Raw genomic sequence first — 22,610 nt, 5'->3', positions numbered from 1 at the left:
TGTAAATAATGGTTTTCCCCCATGTTATGTTTCTATATGTTTGGTTTAATCTTTGTTTGAAGTGGAAGTCCAGGTCTGAGACAGGTTTTGCACTACAATAAAGGAGATGACAGATTCTCAAGACTGGATATATGAGCTGATCAAGAGTCTTCCCAAATTCCATGGGTTGGCACATGAAGATCCATACAGGCACCTCAAGGAGTTTTGTTTGGTGTGTTTGTCTATGAGGCCTGCTGGTGTTTCAAAGGAGACAGTCTTGATGAAAGTGTTTCCAATGTCCCTTCAAGGTGCAACAAGAGACTGGTTCCTATACCAGTATCCTTTTGATAGTTGGCAGGAAACACAACAGAGATTCCTCAACAAGTTCTTTCCAGCAGCAAAGGTAGTCAACATTAGGAGGGAGATCACTGCCATTGAGCAATTTCAAGAAGAAAGCCTGGCAGATTATTGGGAGAGGTTTAACAGGCTCTGCACAACCTGTCCAAACCACCAAATTCTAGAGCATTTGCTCTTGATTTACTTTTATGAAGGGCTCCTGGACAATGAAAGGATATTAGTGGATGTAGCTGCTGGTGGATCTTTGATGAACAGAACTCCAACAGAGGCGTGCTGGAATGGAAAAAGTGATTATTAATTGGTGACGTGCTGGAATGGAAAGCTCCAAAGTTATATCCAGCTCACGGAAGAGCAGCAGCTACGTCTAGCAGGCGGCCCAGCAGCATGAGGAAAGGTGCACAAGGCGAACGGTCCAGCAGGTTGGGAGACAGCGCACGTCCAGCATACTCCACAGCGCACGTCCGCACACATCCAGCACGAGCGTCCAGCAGTGTCCAGCGCGGCCCACATCTTCATTCACACATCCAGCACGAGCGTCCATCCAACAAACGTCCAGAAGCAATACGCACGTCCAGCAGTAGGCCCAAGGCCCAACAGTTTGGGGGTGCATGAAGAAGCATCACCGTCCAGCGTCCAGTACAGCAGCACATTGTGGAAATGGGCTGGACTTCACGCTCCCAGCTGATTCACGTAGCACGTCCTGCAGCTTGGAGAAGGGTTTTTAAAACCCGTGACGTTGGATGAAGAGGAGGAGGGTGACTTTTACTTTGGGCAGTCCAGCCGCCACCTTCATTTTTGAGTTTTCTTTGAGCAATTTTCTTAATTTTGTAGAAATGGGTAGCATGCTGTTACGAGATTTTGGATGAAATTTTAGAAGCACTTTTACTTGTTCCATAGGCTAGATGCACAAAACTATTTACTTGGAGATTCACGTTTTCTTTCAATTGGAAAAGAGGCCCCTCTGTCACGTCTTGAAAGCACCGTGATTCACGTTTTCTTTCTTTAATATCCACAAGCAATGCATTTTCTTTATTTTAGATAAAGCACAATGATTAATTATTGAGGGCAGTGGTGTCACGGCTCTTAAGGGGCTCACGAGGTTTTTCATTTTGGAAGCTCACGGAGGGGAAGCAAACTGCACGCACACGTGAGTTGAAGAACAGAATGGAGAGGTACGGATCCGATGGTTGAAGGGTGTGCACGTTGTTTGATAGGCAGAGGCGTTAAGTGATTTTGGGAGACTCAAATGCATTTTAATTGCACAAGGGTGCAACTGTCACATCCAAGGGAGTAGCTCAAAGAAACTTCGATTCAATCCTTTTACTGTTCAAGTGTTTTTTGCACGGTTGGCATGATGAATTTAATGTTTAGTTCTAGGATACATTTTCATTCTCTTAGGGAGAAAACGGTGATTACTTAGATGTTTATTATTTTTATTAAAAGAAAACGTTGATTCACTGGAGGCGCACATGGTTCGCATCAGGAAGGTTTCTTTAATCTTTTTCTTTACACACACTTGCATCCAGAATGTTCTATATTATATACATTGACATGCATTTAGTTTGGAAGCAGCTTGCTCATTTTAATTCAGCTTACTGTTCATGCGTGACTTTTTGCAATTCAATAGTGTTAGATGAATTTTCAGATTTCTCTAGTGCATTTAAATTAGTTCACACATCTTACTTTAGGACCGTTCAGTTTACTGCTTGATTCATTTTAATGTTGTCTATTATGTTCAATTGTGATAATTTAATTGTATTGTTAGCTTTAGTGACCAACCGTTTTGATTCTTCATTTACATCCGTGTTTATGTTCATGTTTTAATTTCGTCATTTGCATTCACAAACTCTTCACAAAACCCCCCTTTACATGTTTGATCTAAGCCTCGAACCACATTTGGTCCTTGAGAGACGACCTAGGAGTCACTGCCTAGTAATATACTGCATTAATTTTGCAAACAACTTTTTTGTGAGGTGCGACCCTCTCATCAAAATGGCGCCGTTGCCGGGGACCAACGGTTCAGTCTTAGGTCTTTTTGTTGTGTTTGTGTGTGTTGTGTTTTGTCTTGTGTTGTGTTGTGATGTGATGTGATGTGATGTTCTGTTTTGTGTGTGCGTGTTGCATGTATAAATGTGTTGTGTTTTATTTGTTTCGTGATTTTTAGTATTCTTCTTTCACCATGTCTACCTATTTTGATTATGTGAATACTGCTTCTTTTGCTTGTGCCTCTAATTACGATTCTCCTTCTGCATGTTACTCTGATTGTAATTCATATTCTGCTGATTTCTATGTTGAGAACAATATGACTCATCCTCTAATTTCTTAGAGTGCTCTTTGTGAGCCGGTTTCACTTAAGGAGGATGATCTTCATTGCGATCTCACCTCTGGACTGATACATTTGCTGCCTAAGTTTCATGGTTTTACAGGAGAATGCCCACACAGACATTTGGAGGAGCTCCACATCATGTGCTCTTCAATGAAGCCTCCAGATGTCCCTTTTGATCACATTTTCTTGAGTGCATTTCCGCATTCATTACAAGGAGCAGCTAAGGATTGGAAAGACTCTCTTCCTCTGAGATCCGTTACCGATCGGGGATATCTTGAGCACCAGTTTCTGAGCAAATTTTCCCCTGTGCAATATGCTTACAACAACGGTCTTGGATGGAATGACCCTACCTTGGGATGGTACAATGCTCCACAACATCAATATCAAGAACCACCATTCCAGAGTACTTTCCTGCCTCCACTTGTCCAACAATACGAGAGTCAGCAATATGATGCTCCTTCCCAAATAGCTCCTCAACCTTCTACTTCTGAGCCTACATTGAAGGAGTTACTAAGGCAAATGGCCATGCAGAACATTGAGTTCATGCAAGAGACCAGAGCATCCATTCAGAGTTTGAATGATCAAATAGGGCAGATGGCCACTCAACTCACTGAGGAACAGTCTCAAGATTCAGAGTTACCATTTCAGACTGTTCAGATTCCAGATGATGTTAGTGTCATCCGCATAGGAGATGGGGAGCAGAGTCATGAGCTTACTGTCGCGCCACCTACTTTCCCATCGCCCTATGGCCCTACTCTTGCACATGAGGAGACTGATGAAGATTTTGAGTGCCAAACAGGTATAAGCAGTAATTCTGAACCAGGTAGACCACCTTCATTTTCCCACACTCTACCAATCTTCAAGGAAGTGGAGGTAAACATACCTAATTTTGACTATGTTGTTGATGATTATGCTGTTGATAGGTATGTTGATAATAATATTGTTGATGAGCATGTTTTTAATTCCCCCTCTCTGCATGATGAGAACCAATTTTTGATATCAAATTCGTATGTTTATTCTCCATGCACTGAACTTGAATCTGAGTTTGTGGTTGATATTGTTTCTAAATTTGTAAGTGATTCATGTTCTGAGAGTATATTTGAAGTTCAGATTAATAAATTAGGATTGGGTGTTGTACCTCTACATGTCATTTCCTTGGAGCCACATTGCACTAACCATGTTGCAGGAGGTACACATGAATTTGACCAACATGCACCCACAGTGGAAGGAAAAGGTGCTTACATACACACTAGTTTCAACATCAATAGGCACCAGCTGAACCCGCTCATCAACAATCACTTCTTCTTAGATCCAGCTGTGGATGATATCTCGCTGCTAGATCAAATCTGGAGGATGAAGCAATTTTTCCTCAAAACTCCCTGGCTGGATCCAATGGTGGAAGACATCTCCCTGCAAGTCCAAAATTGGCAACTGCCACCATGATCAGGGGAGTTATCTTTCTCTCTTCTCCCCCTTTCCCTACTTTTATTGCACTTGTCCATGATCTGTTGACTGTTATGATTTCTGATCTTATGCTTATGACACATTGAGGACACTGTGTAGTTTAAGTGTGGTCTATTAGGGGAGATTTTTATTTTTCTTCGTTAGTTTTTGTTTTCTTGGTTAATTTTTTTCTTTTCTAGGTCATTTTTGTCGTGTCTTGTGTACAGTTTTACATGTTTCTCTTCATTTCTGGACTGTGTTAAAGTTGTAGACTCGTCTTTCACTTCACTTGATTGATACTTATTGGTTTGAAATCCCTTGCTTTTCTTTGCTTGGGAAGATGATTATGATGTTTGAGAGGTTGAATTGATTGTGACACAAATGCCCTGTGTGAGAATTTGAGCCACTTTATGTTCTTTCTTGTGTGATATGTCTCTTGATTGCTTGCACATATGCCTTGGCTTGACTCTTGTTGATAATTCTTGATTGATATGCATGTTTGGAAGTGATAAAGGCAGTTTTGTTCTTGAGCCTCTCTAGCCAAATAAGCCTACCTTGTTCTAATCCTTTGAAAACCCTTTTTGAGCCTATACTTTCCCCCATTTCTTTGTTTTGAATGCTCATACACTAGCCCTAAGAGAAAAACCATGATTACCTTAACCTTAGGGAATTTTGGAGCTTTGGAAGTGTTTTGGGAACAAGTGTGGTCTCTTGGGGGTTTCTGATGAGTTGGCTGGTTGGTTCCTCTTCTTGTTTGTTTTGGTAAATATATGTGTATCTTGTCTTTTACAGTTTTGTTTTGAAAAGAGAGAAAAGAAAAGAGACAGGATGAAAAAAAAGAGAGCAGAAAAATAGTGAAAAGAAAAATGTGAATAATTGTGAATAATGGAGTCAAGAAAAGGATGGAATTAGAGGTTGTGGGTGTGTTTGAATGTGTTTACACTTGTTCCCCATTGCTCCTCTGTTCCTTATGGTTTGTAGCTTCTTATCCAAATATATCCTCCCTTGTCCTTGGCCCCATTACAACCATGAAAAGACCTTTTGATTTGAACATGCGTATGTGCTTGAGTGTTGATATTAGAGGCTTGCCAAGTCTATTTGTGTTTGCTTTCTTGAGTGCATTGAGTGACATTGATTTACCTTAAACACTTGAGAGAAACACTGATAATGCATATGTGAGGTTTTGTTACTTTTGATTCACCTCTTGAACTGATTAATCATTTTGTCATGTTTTGAATTGCGTGGATGATTTCATGAGTATCTGCTTTCTTTGATTTTATGTTGGATATTGTCTACTTCCTTTCTTGGTCCAGATTCCTTGAGAACTGTGTAATTCTGTTTCTGTCATTGTTAGTCTTTGTTTTCTGTTTGCTGAGTTGTGTCATTTCCCTGGATGTCCTCTGAACTATTCCTTGATTTGCGTCTTGATTTTGCCCAGGAGTGCAAAAGACTAAGTGTGGTCTATTTTGATGAATCAATATTTTATTGATTTCACTTAGTTTAGTGTGCTAGAATTAATCAGGGAATTGTGCTTAAATGTCCGGTATTTTTCCGTTTTTGCTATTTGTGCTTAATTTGACCAAAAATTCTAATTTTAATTAATTTGGATTATTTGAACAAATTATTTGCATTATTAATTGCAGAAAAATTCTGGAAATACAATTTGGGACACTTGGAGGTAAAATGAGTGAAGAGCACAAAAGCACAGTAGTTGTCACGTGAACAATTAGAAAAAGTGATTATTAATTGGTGACGTGCTGGAATGGAAAGCTCCAAAGTTATATCCAGCTCACGGAAGGGCAGCAGCTACGTCCAGCAGGCGGCCCAGCAGCATGAGAAAAGGTGCACAAGGCGAACGGTTCAGCAGGTTGGGAGACAGCGCACGTCCAGTATACTCCACAGCGCACGTCCGCACACATCCAGCACGAGCGTCCAGCAGTGTCCAGCGCGACCCACATCTTCATTCACACATCCAGCACGAGCGTCAATCCAACAAACGTCCAGGAGCAATACGCACGTCCAGCAGTAGGCCCAAGGCCCAACAGTTTGAGGGTGCATGAAGAAGCATCACCGTCCAACGTCCAGTACAGCAGCACATTGTGGAAATGGGCTGGACTTCACGCTCCCAGCTGATTCACGTAGCACGTCCTGCAGCTTGGAGAAGGGTTTTTAAAACCCGTGACGTTGGATGAAGAGGAGGAGGGTGACTTTTACTTTGGGCAGTCCAGCCGCCACCTTCATTTTTGAGTTTTCTTTGAGCAATTTTCTTAATTTTGTAGAAATGGGTAGCATGTTGTTACGAGATTTTGGATGAAATTTTAGAAGCACTTTTACTTGTTCCATAGGCTAGATGCACAAAACTATTTACTTGGAGATTCACGTTTTCTTTCAATTGGAAAAGAGGCCCCTCTGTCACGTCTTGAAAGCACCGTGATTCACGTTTTCTTTCTTTAATATCCACAAGCAATGCATTTTCTTTATTTTAGATAAAGCACAATGATTAATTATTGAGGGCAGTGGTGTCACGGCTCTTAAGGGGCTCACGAGGTTTTTCATTTTGGAAGCTCACGGAGGGGAAGCAAACTGCACGCACACGTGAGTTGAAGAACAGAATGGAGAGGTACGGATCCGATGGTTGAAGGGTGTGCACGTTGTTTGATAGGCAGAGGCGTTAAGTGATTTTGGGAGACTCAAATGCATTTTAATTGCACAAGGGTGCAGCTGTCACATCCAAGGGAGTAGCTCAAAGAAACTTCGATTCAATCCTTTTACTGTTCAAGTGTTTTTTGCACGGTTGGCATGATGAATTTAATGTTTAGTTCTAGGATACATTTTCATTCTCTTAGGGAGAAAACGGTGATTACTTAGATGTTTATTATTTTTATTAAAAGAAAACGTTGATTCACTGGAGGCGCACATGGTTCGCATCAGGAAGGTTTCTTTAATCTTTTTCTTTACACACACTTGCATCCAGAATGTTCTATATTATATACATTGACATGCATTTAGTTTGGAAGCAGCTTGCTCATTTTAATTCAGCTTACTGTTCATGCGTGACTTTTTGCAATTCAATAGTGTTAGATGATTTTTCAGATTTCTCTAGTGCATTTAAATTAGTTTACACATCTTACTTTAGGACCGTTCAGTTTACTGCTTGATTCATTTTAATGTTGTCTATTATGTTCAATTGTGATAATTTAATTGTATTGTTAGCTTTAGTGACCAACCGTTTTGATTCTTCATTTACATCCGTGTTTATGTTCATGTTTTAATTTCGTCATTTGCATTCACAAACTCTTCACAAAACCCCCCTTTACATGTTTGATCTAAGCCTCGAACCACATTTGGTCCTTGAGAGACGACCTAGGAGTCACTGCTTAGTAATATACTGCATTAATTTTGCAAACAACTTTTGTGTGAGGTGCGACCCTCTCATCATGCGCCAATACCTCAAACAACAAAGCACCACTAGGACATCCCTCTTTAATCACTCACCTTTGCAAGATAGCTGGGGTGGACACTTCTGCTCCACCATTTGAGAGGCCAAGAAAAGCTATTGATGAGGCTTATTACAGACAGTATTGTGGAGGTGAGGAAACAGCTTAGCCAGTTCCACCACGCCGTGCTCGTAGAGAGAGAGGGCCAGCACAGAGCCAAACATCTGCTGAGACACATGAAGCAGAACCATTCCAGATGAGGGACATGTATATGTCTCTTATAGGTGCTCAGTTGCAGTCCATTCATAGAGGGCAGGTGGCCACTGCTAAGATGATTGTGGGGATGTATGATACACCTCCAGCCCACAGGTGGACTATGGATGAATTCCATAATGTAGTAGCTTGGCCAGAGGAACCAGTGCATGGAGGAGGAGCTGGAGCAGCTGAAGCTTCAGTTAGAGAGATGGAAGAAGATGAAGCTGATGATGATGATGCATTTGAAGATGATGAAGATGAGGAAGAAGAAGAAGATACAGAGGACAGCTGATGAGAGGGTCGCACCTCACACAAAAGTTGATTGCAGATATTAATGCAGTACAGTACTAGGAAGTGACTCCTAGGTCGTCTCTCAAGGACCAAATGCGGTTCAGTTTCAGGTCAACACGTAAAGGGGGGGTTTTGTGAAAGTGTTTTTGACAGTAATTGAACTTAAATTAAAATGGAAATTAAACACGACCGAATATAATTGAAAGCATTAAAGTGAATGAAAACACTGGAATAAAACATTCAATGCTAAGGTGTGTGAACAGTAAAATAAAGTGAAAATGCAACCGAGAGCGAGTGAGGTTGGCGGCTCTCCATCGCTTCCTCCAAAATATATGAGTGACTATAATTTAAAATGCAAGGTTTGGAAGCACCGTGCAGCTCTAAAGTTCAATCCTTTGCTGCGCGCTTCTCCCTCCTAGTTGGACGCTACATTCTCCAATGATCGAGCCAATTTCAGCTGCTTACTTCTCTTCACCATGCTGCTTCTAAAAACGAAAATGAATTGTGTGTGGTGCTTTTCCTTTCCCAGACCGTGACATGTGCTCTCTCCATACCATACCACATCCTTTCTTTCCTTCTCGCCTATTCTTTCTTGGTAACAGTAATATTTGTATCTTCAGCTGCCAAGCGCCGTTTCCTTTTACTCTCTCTTTCTCTCTCTTCCTTTTTCAAAATCCAGTTTTTACTTACTCTGATCATGCCTCCACTGCCTCACTCTTCTCCATAACCATCGCACGCTCCTCACTCACCCAATTCTTTTTCCTTCTTCTCCCCCTCACTACTTTCTCCATACTAAGCTTTGACACGACATCTCCTCCAACGTACTTCACTTCTTCCAGCAAAATAAATCCCGTGAGCTGCCTTTCTTTCCACTTGAATGAAGATTGAAATTAGTGCCCCCTTCTCCAGCAAAGAAAAGAAACCAGCTTGCTTATTAAGATGAGACCAGCGTTAACACTTCCCAATCCAAAACAGCGTACAAGGTAAAAAAAAACAAAATCAGTGTGCCATTAAACGTTCAAAGCCAAAGGCTAAAACCAAAAAAATAACCCGAGAGAGTAACGTGCCCCCTGCAAGTGGCGGCAGGCTGCTCCCCTTTTCATTCATTCCAAACTAATAAAACATTCCAAGAGAGAGAGCCCCCCTCTCGTAAGGGTGGCGGCTGCTAACTATAAAGCCGTGTGTCCTTTGTTTTAGGGTAGGGTCCACACAAATAAAACCCTAGGGTGCCAAGTCATTAATTTCTAATTTTGGGTCTAATCTAATTTACCAAAAATTGACCCAAAATATAAAAGTTGATACAAAAAATTCTAAACTACTGAATTACATTTTAATTAATTCAACGATGTCTGTCTGGAGAGTCTTCAATTTATTTGGCACTCTTCCTGATGTCCCAAAATGTATTTCCGAAATTTTCCTGCACTTCAAAAATACACTTAATTAGCTCAGAAAACCCAAATTAGCACAATTACAAATTTGCGACCAAATTAAGCAAAATTCGGAAAACGAGGAAATAACAAACAATTAAACACAATTCCCTGGTTTATTTAAGTGCAATAAACTAAATATAATTCAAGAATTAACGACTCATCAAAATAGACCACACTTAGTCTTTTGCACTCCTGGGCAAAACCAAGACGAAAACCAGGGAACTACTCAAACATCAGGGAGGTGACACAGACTTGACAGACAAACCACAAAGACTCCAAAACAGGAACAGAAACAGAATTACATAGTTCTCCAGGAATCTGGACCAAGAAAGGAAGTAGACAATATCCAACACAGAATCAATCAGAGAAAGCAGATACTCATTAAATCATCCAAGCAATTCAAGACATGGCAAAATGATCAATCAGCTCAAGAGGTGAATCAAAAGTAACAAAATCTCACAGATGCACTATCAGTGTTTCTCTCAAGTGTTTAAGGTAAATCAATGTCACTCAATGCACTCAAGAAAGCAAACACAAATAGACTTGGCAAGCCTCTAATATCAACACTCAAAATACATGCATGTTCAAATCAAAAGGTCTTTCATGGATGTAATGGGGCCAAGGACAAGGGAGGATAAATATGGATGAGAAGTTACAAACCAAAAGAAATAGAGGAGCAATGGGGAACAAGTGTAAACACAGTCAACTCACACCCAAAACCTCTAATTCAATCCTCTTCTTGACTCCATTATTCACAAATTTTTTTTTATTTTTCTCATTTTTCTCTATTTTTTTTTTTCATCCTATCTCTTTTCTTTTCCCTCTTTTCAAAACAAAATTGTAAAAGACAAGATACACATATATTTACCAAAACAAAACAGGAAGAGGAACCAACTAGCCAACTCATCAGAATCCCCAAGGAGACCACACTTGTTCCCAAAACACTTCCAAAGCTCCAAAATTCCCTAAGGTTAAGGTAATCATGGTTTTTCACTTAGGGCTAGTGTATGAGCATTCAAAACAAAGAAATGGGGGAAAGTATAGGCTCAAAAAGGGTTTTCAAAGGATTAGAGCAAGGTAAGCTTATTTGGCTAGAGAGGCTCAAGAACAAAACTGCCTTTATCACTTCTAAACATGCATATCAATCAAGAATTATCAACAAGAGTCAAGCCAAGGCATATGTGCAAGCAATCAAGAGACATATCACACACAAGAAAGAACATAAAGTGGCTCAAATTCTCACACAGGGCATTTGTGTCACAATCAATTCAACTCTCAAACATCATAACCATCTTCCCAAGCAAAGAAAAGCAAGGATTCCAACATCTCAGAGTATCAATGAAGTGAAGGAAATGATAAGTCTACAACCCAAACAAGGTTCAGAAATGAAGAGAATCATGCACAACTGTATACAAGACACGACAAAAATAACCTAGAAAAGAAAAAAAAATTTAACCAAGAAATCAAAAACTAACAAAGAAAAATAAAAAAAAATCTCCCCCAATAGACCACACTTAAACTACACAGTGTCCTCAATGTGTCATAAGCATAAGATCAGAAATCAGAACAATCAACACATCATGGACAAGTGCAATAAAAGTAGGAAAAGGAGGAGAAGAGAAAAGAAAAACTCCCCTGATCATGGTGGCAGTTGCCAATTTTGGACTTGCAGGGAGATGTCTTCCACCATTGGATCCAGCAAGGAAGTTTTGAGGAAGAATTGCTTCATCCTCCAGATTTGATCTAGCAGGGAGATATCATCCACAGCTGGATCTAAGAGGCAAAGATTGTTGATGAGCAGGTTCAGCTGGTGCCTATTGATCTTGAAGCTTTTGTTAGTGTTAGCACCTTTATTTTCCACTGTGGGTGTTTGTTGATCAAATTCATTTGTACCTCCTGCAATAGGGTTAGTGCAATGTGGCTCTACAGAAATTTCATGCAGGGGTATAACACCCAATCCCAATTTATCAGACTGAACCTCAGATACATCCTCAGAACATGAATCAATTTCAAAATCACAAGCAATATCAACTACAGACTCAGATTCATGTTCAATGCATGGAGAATAAACATTCGGATGCGACAGCAAAAATTGGTTCTCATCATGCATAGAGGGAAAATTAAAATCAGACTCAACAACAATATAATCATCAGCATACCTCTCAACAACATAATCATCAATATAATCAAATTGAGGTATGCTCACCTCCTCTTCCTTGAAGATTGCTAAAGTGTGGGAAGATGAAGGTGGTCTACCTGGTTCAGGATTACTGCTTATTTCTGCCTGCTCTTCAAAATACTCATCACTCTCCTCAGGTGCAAGGGTATGGACATAGGATGATGGGATAGTAGATGGCACAGTAGTAAGCTCATGACTCTTCTCCCAATCTTCTATGTTGATGCCACTATCATCATCATCTAGAATCTGAACAGTCTGAAATGGTAACTCTGAATCTTGAGACTGTTCCTTAGTGAGTTGAGTGGCCATCTGCCCTATCTGATCAGTCATACTCTGAATGGCAGCTCCTATTTCTTGCTGGAACTGCATGTTCTCTTGTTGGAACTGAAAGTTCTGCATGGTCATCTGCTCCAACAACTCCTTCAATGTAGGCTCAGAAGTAGAAGGCTGAGGAGCTATTTCGGCAGGAGCATTATACTGCTGACTCTCGTATTGCTGGACTGGTGGAGGCATAAAAGTACTCTGGAATGGTGGTTCTTGATATTGATGCTGTGGAGCATCATACCATCCCAAGGTAGGGTCATTCCATCCAAGACCGTTGCTGTAAGCATATTGCACAGGGGAAAATTTGCTCAGAAACTGATGCTCAAGATATCCCCAATCGGTAACGGATCTCAGAGGAAGAGAGTCTTTCCAATCCTTAGCTGCTCCTTGTAGTGAATGCGGAAATGCGCTCAGGAAAATGTAATCAAGAGGGACATCTGGAGGTTTCATTGAAGAGCACATGATGTGGAGCTCCTCCAAATGTCTGTGTGGGCATTCTCCTGCAAAACCATGAAACTTAGGCAGCAAATGTATCAGTCCAGGGGTGAGATCGCAATGAAGATCATCCTCCTTAAGTGAAACCGGCTCACAAAGAGCACTCTCAGAAATTAAAGGGTGAGTCATATTGTTCTCAACATAGAAATCAGCAGAATATGAATTACAATCAGAGTAACATGCAGAAGGAGAATCATAATCAGAGGCACTAGCAAAACAAGCAGTATTCACGAAATCGGAATAGGTAGACATGGAAAAAGAAAAATACTACAAATTACGAAATAAATAAAACACAACACATTTATACATGCAAACACGCACACACAAAACAGAACATCACATCACATCACATCACAACACAAGAAAAAACACAACACACACAAACACAACAAAAAAGACCTAAGACCGAACCATTGGTCCCCGGCAACGGCGCCATTTTGATGAGAGGGTCGCACCTCACACAAAAGTTGATTGCAGATATTAATGCAGTACAGTACTAGGAAGTGACTCCTAGGTCGTCTCTCAAGGACCAAATGCGGTTCAGTTTCAGGTCAACACGTAAAGGGGGGGTTTTGTGAAAGTGTTTTTGACAGTAATTGAACTTAAATTAAAATGGAAATTAAACACGACCGAATATAATTGAAAGCATTAAAGTGAATGAAAACACTGGAATAAAACATTCAATGCTAAGGTGTGTGAACAGTAAAATAAAGTGAAAATGCAACCGAGAGCGAGTGAGGTTGGCGGCTCTCCATCGCTTCCTCCAAAATATATGAGTGACTATAATTTAAAATGCAAGGTTTGGAAGCACCGTGCAGCTCTAAAGTTCAATCCTTTGCTGCGCGCTTCTCCCTCCTAGTTGGACGCTACATTCTCCAATGATCGAGCCAATTTCAGCTGCTTACTTCTCTTCACCATGCTGCTTCTAAAAACGAAAATGAATTGTGTGTGGTGCTTTTCCTTTCCCAGACCGTGACATGTGCTCTCTCCATACCATACCACATCCTTTCTTTCCTTCTCGCCTATTCTTTCTTGGTAACAGTAATATTTGTATCTTCAGCTGCCAAGCGCCGTTTCCTTTTACTCTCTCTTTCTCTCTCTTCCTTTTTCAAAATCCAGTTTTTACTTACTCTGATCATGCCTCCACTGCCTCACTCTTCTCCATAACCATCGCACGCTCCTCACTCACCCAATTCTTTTTCCTTCTTCTCCCCCTCACTACTTTCTCCATACTAAGCTTTGACACGACATCTCCTCCAACGTACTTCACTTCTTCCAGCAAAATCAATCCCGTGAGCTGCCTTTCTTTCCACTTGAATGAAGATTGAAATTAGTGCCCCCTTCTCCAGCAAAGAAAAGAAACCAGCTTGCTTATTAAGATGAGACCAGCGTTAACACTTCCCAATCCAAAACAGCGTACAAGGTAAAAAAAAACAAAATCAGTGTGCCATTAAACGTTCAAAGCCAAAGGCTAAAACCAAAAAAATAACCCGAGAGAGTAACGTGCCCCCTGCAAGTGGCGGCAGGCTGCTCCCCTTTTCATTCATTCCAAACTAATAAAACATTCCAAGAGAGAGAGCCCCCCTCTCGTAAGGGTGGCGGCTGCTAACTATAAAGCCGTGTGTCCTTTGTTTTAGGGTAGGGTCCACACAAATAAAACCCTAGGGTGCCAAGTCATTAATTTCTAATTTTGGGTCTAATCTAATTTACCAAAAATTGACCCAAAATATAAAAGTTGATACAAAAAATTCTAAACTACTGAATTACATTTTAATTAATTCAACGATGTCTGTCTGGAGAGTCTTCAATTTATTTGGCACTCTTCCTGATGTCCCAAAATGTATTTCCGAAATTTTCCTGCACTTCAAAAATACACTTAATTAGCTCAGAAAACCCAAATTAGCACAATTACAAATTTGCGACCAAATTAAGCAAAATTCGGAAAACGAGGAAATAACAAACAATTAAACACAATTCCCTGGTTTATTTAAGTGCAATAAACTAAATATAATTCAAGAATTAACGACTCATCAACAGCTCAGACTGATGAGGAGCTGAGATAGCATTTACTGATAAATGCTATCATATGATTATGCTTTTGTGGTTTAAGTTTTCTGAACTTATTTGTTTTTGTTTTTAGATTAGGGTTTGATGTACTCTATTGAACACCTGGTTTGTTATGATGGTTTGCTATTAACTGTGATTGTTTGATAAGTAATGCTGAATGATGCTTATTGATTGAGTGATGTTGAGATGCTGTGCACATTAAAATGCTTATACAGGTGATTCACAAGCTTTGTGAACAAATGCATGATATTATGATTGTGATTGTGAAATTAAGCAGGATGTGTATGTCAAATGTGGATGAGCTTATATGTGAGGTTTTGAGCTCCAGAGTTTTTGGTATGATTGAATGTTATTACTTTGGAAACATGAATGACTTTGCCCAGGTTTTCTATGATTGAATCAATTGCTTGTTTTGCATCATATGATCAAGGCCGTTTGTTGGAACCCTTTTTATTGGCCAAATTCATAAAGTTAGCCCACTAAAAGAGAACACTTTGTGTTCTATCCTTTGAACCCTTAGCCTTGAACATACACTGAAACCCTTGATTGAAAATCTTTACCTTGAGTTAAGTAGAATATCTTGTGTGGTATTGTTAAATGTTCAAGTTTGGGGTTGTTAGGAAAACATGAAAAAGGAAAAGCATTGAGCTAAGAGCTAAAAAGTAAGAATATGCAAAGAAAAAAAGAAAAGAAAAGAAAAAGAAGCAAAGCTCAATGCAAATGCAAAGGCAAGTTGGAATGAATAAGAATAATTGTGTTGTTATGATTTTCTTAACTCAAGGATTTTGTGATGTAGAAAAACCAATTTTCTTGTTAGCCCAGCCACAGTATAAGCCATTGAAAAGTCCTTGTGATGATGCATGTTTGTGAATGATTTTGATTATGGTAAAATGAAAGGCAAAGTTGATTCATGTGACATTGTGATAGTAGAGTGAATGAGTGAATACCTTTTATACACTTGTGTGTTGAGTGAAACACTTTACCTAGTGAGGAAATATTCCATTAGCACATGAACATCCATGCTTAATTGATTGGTCATTCATGAAAAAGAGCATTTGTTGGGTATTAACTGACTTTGTGAAACACTAAATCATGTGCACATCTTGATTGAACTCTTGGTCATAAGTTTGATTGAAGTTTTTACTTATCTAAAAAGAGGATTTTTGAATGAGTGAACCATCATATGAATTGGTTGAAGATTGAGGTATATCTTGTTTGCTTGAGGACAAGCAAAGTTCTAAGTTTGGGGTTGTGATAACAGTTGAAAAACTGTTATTTTCATGCTTAAAATTGATACAAAAAGCAACCTTTACACTTAGAAACTAGCTTGAAATCATGCTTTTATCCATATTTTCAGAAATAAGAGAGCTGGACAGGTTTATGCTTGATTTCAGTGTTTTTGTGCAGGTTTTAAGGTGAATTTAGTGAAAGAAGTGAAGAAGGAGAGAGATGGAATCAGAAAAGACATCAAAAAGTGCAAAAGGAGAAGCCGAAGTCACCGCTCAGCGGCAGTTTACCGCTGAGCGGCAATCAGGAAGTCACGGGAGGTCCGCTGAGGGGCAAAATGGCCGCTTAGGGGAAGAAACGACTCACGCACTTTGCCCCTCAGCGGTAGGACTCTTTTCTTAAAATTTGTCTCTCTACTTTCATAGCCCGATGTACCACAACATCTAAATCCTCATCATCATGGAGTTCTACAACATCTTGGATGTTTCTATTGAGACCGCTAATAAATCTAGCTATTTTCGCGTGGTCAGTCTCATTAGTGTTAGTATGGTATAAGAGCACTTCGAGCTCACGCGCATATTCCTCCACACTTCGTCTACCCTGAGTAAGCCGTTGGAGCTTAATCAGGAGGTCCCTATGGTAGTATGGAGGTACGAATCGCTGGTACAACAAGCACCGAAAATGTTCCCAAGAGCTCGCGGGTGAGCCCCTGGTAATGTTCATCCTAGTTAGCCATTGCATGGCGTATCCCTCTAAAGCTAAAGTAGCTAACTTTACACGCAAATGTCCATCTACATCATACAAACTAAAAACTTGTTCTACTTTAGCTATCCACTCTAAAAATACACTAGGATCGGTATCTCCCTTGAAACTTGGCAAAGACAACTTTGGCATTGCAAGGTTTGGATCCAAAGCTTTGTCTTCTTGCTTTTTCTTGGATGAACCATGCTCATGACCATGAGATTGCTTCCCTTTAGCCTTTGTGTCCGCGTCTAACCGCTTGCTCATAGCATCAAGTTGATGTTGCATTTGTTGGAAAGCCTTCATCACATCAAACTTGCTAGAAGGACTTCCATGGGGGCTATCGCCATGAAATGAAGCACGGCTGGAACCTGCAGACATGGTAAGGCAACAACCACAAAAAACTAACACCAAAAACAGGTTAGAACCAATGAAAAATCACGGCAATACAGCAGCCACAATTCTGGTCACGGTTTCACTCAAATAAAGCAATGAAATGGTTCAAAACTCACGGCAAGTGTCTCAAAGAAAAAAAGGAAAGGGCAGCACCCTTCTTTTAAGATAGTAAAATGTCTCACAAGTCCACTTTGAGAGCACCAACTCAAGTCCAAAGCAAATGGAAAGATGTACAATCCACCCTCAATGCAAAGAAGCCAAATCAAGACAGCATATGGTAGAAGCCAAAAAAAATGAATGAAAACTACAAGACAAATGATGAAAATAGAACCTAAAAATCAAGAAACTTGGCACAAAAACAAGGAGGCAGTATCTAATGAATGTGAAGAGACAAAACAACAAGAAATTGGAGTCAAAACAGTGGCACAAAATGAACAAGACAGCAAAGAAAATTAACACAACTAAGGAGCAAAATCACATCAACATGCTACGCATACATGAAGAGCAAGACCGAATTAATGCTGGAAATAATTTTGGCAAACCTCAAACCAAAATATTCTGTATTGGAAAGGAAAAAGAGGCTCTAAATGAAGCAATCAAACACACCAATCAATGAGAAAACTCTCGGCCAAGCACACCAAACAGCAACCAATTTTTTTGTTGATTTTATTTTGATACAGCAAACAGCATTTGGTAAAATGTCTCGGCCAAGCCACTTTAATGAAGAAAATGTGTTTGATTGGAAGCACAATTGTAATGGTTTATAGCCTCTATTTATACAGAACAAATAAGCAAGGTTCACACGCTTAAATCCAATGATGATCAAGCTCAATTCATCATACAAGCAAGGAGATGTAAAAATGCTCTTAGCTATGCAATTTCAGAAAAATACTCTAGAAAACTCCTAAAGAGGAACAAACATATGACTCAATTCAAAGCTAATAAGCAAGAAAAGACACATACAATCCAGCCAAGACAAGAAATTAAAGCTGGAACAAACAAACAAAAGGAAATAGGACACCTACTTGTTGAAGACCTCCAATAGTATTGTTGCTGTTTGATGAAAAGTCTACTTGCACAAGACTCTGGACAGCCACGGTTTAGTCCCTCAAAGCATTGATTTGAAGTGTTGATTCCTTGCTTAAGAGTATTGAGAGGATGTAGCAACGTCCAGGGAGCAATTCCAGCCACCAAAATGTCCAAACAGCCAACAACAAGCAAAACAGTGGAGTATTAATTCAACAGCAGAAAACTGGATGAACACAGTGGAGAAAAAAATTTACTGGGAACAGTACAGAACGAATTTGAGAAAAGTAAAATATGTTCATGAAACTAGACATCCAGACGAAACTAGGAAAAAAAATTTCATGGAAAACGGACAAGAAATGAAGCTAAACTAAATCATACAAGTTCACTGTATTTTCACGCAGAGGCTGGGCGAGACAGAAAATGGCTCAGCAAAAATGAACATATCTAAGCTATTCTACTCTAGCATGCAATTCCTAAGAGATCAAAAACCTAAGGCTCATGATACCACATGATGGGGAGGTGCATACCTAGAGAGAATATACTAAATGACATTTAAGAGAATGGGAAAGAAATTAAAAAATGGAAGAGATTAAGAAAAGGAAACTTAGGAATTGAAGATGCGCCACTTGAACAAGCTTCCAAGATAAGCATCAAGAGGAGGACCGCCACTTGCTTGAACAAGATAAGGTCTGCCCAAATTTGGGACTTTAGAGACAGAATTCTATCTCAAAGAGGGTTGCAAAAGTGCAAATCAACTCAAATTCATTGAATCAAGGTAAGGTGTACAAAAAGGAGACCCCTAAGCCTTCTTATATAACCTTTGGAGTGAGCTAAGATGCAAGATCTAGGAGATGTGGGACTTTTGAGGGTGTAGTCCGTCCAGCAGCTGCTAGGGACTTTTGAGTCCCACATTGCTCAATTCTCTCCACTCCAAAGGGTTTATAAGGCAACTAGTTCTCCTATAGTTCAAAATATGAAAACTAGCTATGCTACTAACTCCTACATGCCTAGAATGCTCACTTTCTCTTCTCTTCTTTTTAAGATCAAGCCATGGATAGTCCCACATTGCTTGTTCTTAAAGAGAAAGAAGAGTTTATAAGCCAATATTCACAAGAACTAAGAGAAAGAAATCAAAAGGCAAATACACGCCCAAAGAGAACCTATTCTACTTTTTTTGATACAAACGTGTAAAGAAGACAAGAAGTAAAATGATTCCCTTTAGTCATGCTTCTTGTCATCCTTTTATTCTCTTCATTACTTGGCCCATCCATGATCACATCATATTATTGTTCTCCATATTTTCTGTGCTATGAACAGAACCTTGTGGTGATGGTTGCAACAGAGTTTCCGGAGGAGGAAAAAGTTCTCTAGATGTTCGGATTCTTCTCCTCCGTCTACTGTCTTCTAATCCTTCAAGCAGAGGTTCTGTTGTTTTCTTGCTCCTAGTTCGAATTGCCTCCTGCATACACAAGAACACAAAACCCTAGAAAAGATTTGGTTAGCACAAAAAGATATAAGAGAAGATATAACATTCACAAAATAAAAACAGAAAATAGAAAAACAGAAAACAGAAAAATGAAATAAAATAATAACCAAAAAAAATAAAAACAGAAAATAAAAACAGAAATTCAAAATTAAAGTCAAAGATAATCAATAATCACACAAATTAACCAGTTAAACCACGAGTCCCCGGCAGCGGCGCCAAAAACTTGATGGACAAATTTATGAACACCAAAATATGATGTCACAAACTTGTTTTTCAATCGGCAAGTGTGACCGAATCGTTCAAGTAATAAACTTGGTAAGACCAAGTATCGTTCTTCCCAAAGGACTCACGACCTAGTTTAGTTATGTGGTTTCTTGATTAGCTAAGACTTAATGACGAAATATTTGGATTTTATATGCAAAAGACGAAAATTAAATATGTATGCATGAAGTTTTGATCAATGGCAAAAAGCAAAAGATAAACACTTTCAATGAAATATATGTATGAATATGTTGTTGGGGGTCAATTTCATCTTATCCACTCTCATATATTTTAGGAATTCAACATTCAAATCATCATTGTTAATGCCACTCTCTAAAGTACCTTTCAAGAAGGCTTCTCCCTAATCACGAGTTCATACAATTCCTAGCATTCCTAATGATCAGTTCATAAGTACAGGAGCTTAACGACAACCAATATAATATTGGGAGAAATTCCCCGGATCTAGACTTCCCCGTACGCGCCCGTATCGACAAAACCAATAATCATGCATCGAATGAGTTAAACAATGCAAGCATTACGCAAAGAGGAAAAACCCTAACTAATGATGAAAGAAAGCATAGATCTTAATTAAAAGATGTAAAAACAGATTCCATATATGAGAGCTTCAAAAGATTACATTGATTCCCCAACAAACATACAGAGTTTAGTTCACCATATTCATGGTGAACATAGATGAATAACAATGAAAGAAGGAAAGATAAAACCCTAAAAAGGTGAAGAGGAAGCCTCAGCATCCAAGATCCTCCTTCAAAGGGGTGGAAGAGAGAGTGTTTGCTTCGTTCCAGCCAAAGATACCTAACCCTAGGAAACCCTAAAGCTTATATATTATTCGTAAATTACAGAAAATTAGGTCCAAGCCCATTAAAGTGCCGCTCAGCGGTAAAATACCGCTCAGCGGTAAGTGCGTGTCACGTTTCTTCCCCTCAGCGGCCATTTTGCCCCTCAGCGGTCCTCCCGTGAGCTCAGGAGTGCCGCTCAGCGGTAAACTGCCGCTGAGTGGTGACTTCGGCTTCTCCTTTTGCACTTTTTGATGTCTTTTCTGATTCCATATCTCTCCTTCTTCTTTTAATATCAATTTTAAGCATGAAAATAACAGTTTTTCAACTATTATCACCCCACTACGTGTTTGATCTAAGACTGAACCCACATTGGTCCTTGAGAGACGACCTAGGAGTCACTTCCTAGCACTGTACTGCATTCTTTTATGCAATCAACTTTTGTGTGAGGTGCGACCCTCTCATCAGTCCACTTCCTGCACTTTCTCCACTTCGTCCATTTCGTCAACTTCGTCAACTTCGTCAACTTCGTCAACTTCGTTGACATCGTCCACTTCCTCAACTTCGTGCACTTCGTTCACTTCGTCCACTTCGTCAACTTCGTAAACTTCGTCCACTTCCTCAACTTCGTCAACTTCGTCCACTTCGTCCACTTCGTCCACTTCGTCCACTTCGTCCACTCCGTCCACTTCGTCCACTCCGTCCACTTCGTCCACTTCGTCCAGTTCCTCCACTTCCTCCACTTCCTCCACTTCTTCCACTTCCTTCACTTCCTCCACTTCCTCCACTTCGTCTACTTCGTCAACTTCCTCCAGTTCTTCCAGTTCGTCCACTTCCTCCACTTCTTCCACTTCGTCCACTTCGTCAACTTCGTCAACTTCCTCCACTTCCTCCACTTGGTCCACTTCCTCCACTTCCTCCACTTCCTCCACTTCCTCTACTTCTTCCACTTCCTCCACTTTCTCCACTTTCTCCACTTCCCCCACTTCCTCCACTTCCTCCACTTGGTCCACTTCCTCCACTTCCTCCACTTGGTCCACTTCCTCCACTTCCTCCACTTCCTCTACTTCTTCCACTTCCTCCACTTTCTCCACTTGCTCCACTTCCTCCACTTCCTCTACTTCCTCCACTTCCTCCACTTCGTCAACTTTGTTCACTTCCTCCACTTCGTCAACTTCGTCAACCTCGTCCACTTTGTCAACTTCGTCCACTTCCTCCACTTCGTCAACTTTGTTCACTTCCTCCACTTCCTCCACTTCGTCAACTTCGTCAACTTCGTCCACTTCGTCCACTTCGTCCACTTCCTCCACTTCCTCCACTTCGTCGACGTCGTCCACTTCCCCAACTTCGTGCACTTCGTTCACTTCGTCCACTCCCTCCACTTCATCAAATTCGTCAACTTCGTCAACTTCGTCTACTTCCTCAACTTCGTCAACTTCGTCCACTTCGTCCACTTCGTCCACTTCGTCCACTTCGTCTAGTTCGTCCACTTCGTCCACTTCGTCCACTTCGTCCACTTCGTCCACTTCGTCCATTTCGTCCACTTCGTCAACTTCGTCCACTTCCTCAACTTCCTCCAGTTACTCCACTTCCTCCAGTTCGTCGACTTCGTCAACTTCGTCCACTTCGTCAACATCGTGCACTTCGTCAACTTCGTCCACTTCCTCAACTTCCTCCACTTCCTCCACTTCGTCCACTTCGTCCACTTTGTCCATGTCCTCCACTTCGTCCACTTCGTCAACTTCGTCAACTTCGTCCACTTCGTCAACTTCGTCAACTTCATCCACTTCATCAACTTCGTCAACTTCGTCCACTTCGTCCACTTCATTCACTTCGTCCACTTCCTCAACTTCCTCCAGTTACTCCACTTCCTCCACTTTGTCGACTTCGTCAACTTCGTCCACTTTGTCCACTTCCTCCACTTCGTCCACTTCGTTAACTTCGTCCTCTTCGTCAACATCGTCCACTTCGTCAACATAGTCCACTTCGTCAACTTCATCCACTTCATCCACTTCGTCAACTTCGTCCACTACCTCAACTTCCACCACTTCGTCCACTTCCTCAACTTTGTCCACTTCGTCCACTTCCTG

General features: G+C 40.4%; 1 protein-coding gene across 1 annotated transcript; it reads right to left on the bottom strand.

Annotated features, from left to right (window-relative positions):
• Positions 1–13,501: 13,501 nt before the first annotated feature.
• LOC148205286 (uncharacterized) lies at positions 13,502–18,967 on the bottom strand. Its single transcript, XM_088102925.1, has 2 exons — positions 17,973–18,967; positions 13,502–16,955 (listed from the first exon to the last, which is right to left on the bottom strand). The coding sequence occupies exon 2, from the start codon at positions 16,930–16,932 to the stop codon at positions 16,189–16,191; it is 744 nt and encodes a 247-aa protein (XP_087959051.1). The 5' UTR covers positions 16,933–16,955; positions 17,973–18,967; the 3' UTR covers positions 13,502–16,188.
• Positions 18,968–22,610: the final 3,643 nt, after the last annotated feature.

The sequence above is a fragment of the Vigna umbellata genome, chromosome 1, assembly GCF_029865625.1.
Source record: "Vigna umbellata cultivar VRB3 chromosome 1, Vumbellata_1.0, whole genome shotgun sequence".
Classification (NCBI taxonomy): domain Eukaryota; kingdom Viridiplantae; phylum Streptophyta; class Magnoliopsida; order Fabales; family Fabaceae; genus Vigna; species Vigna umbellata.
Note: the sequence above shows the minus strand (reverse complement) of the source record. Positions and strands in the feature narration are given on the sequence as shown.

Coding starts and splice junctions, on each gene's coding strand:
- LOC148205286 (XM_088102925.1), bottom strand. CDS start 16,932: ATGTCTGCAGGTTCCAGCCGTGCTTCATTTCATGGCGATAGCCCCCAT.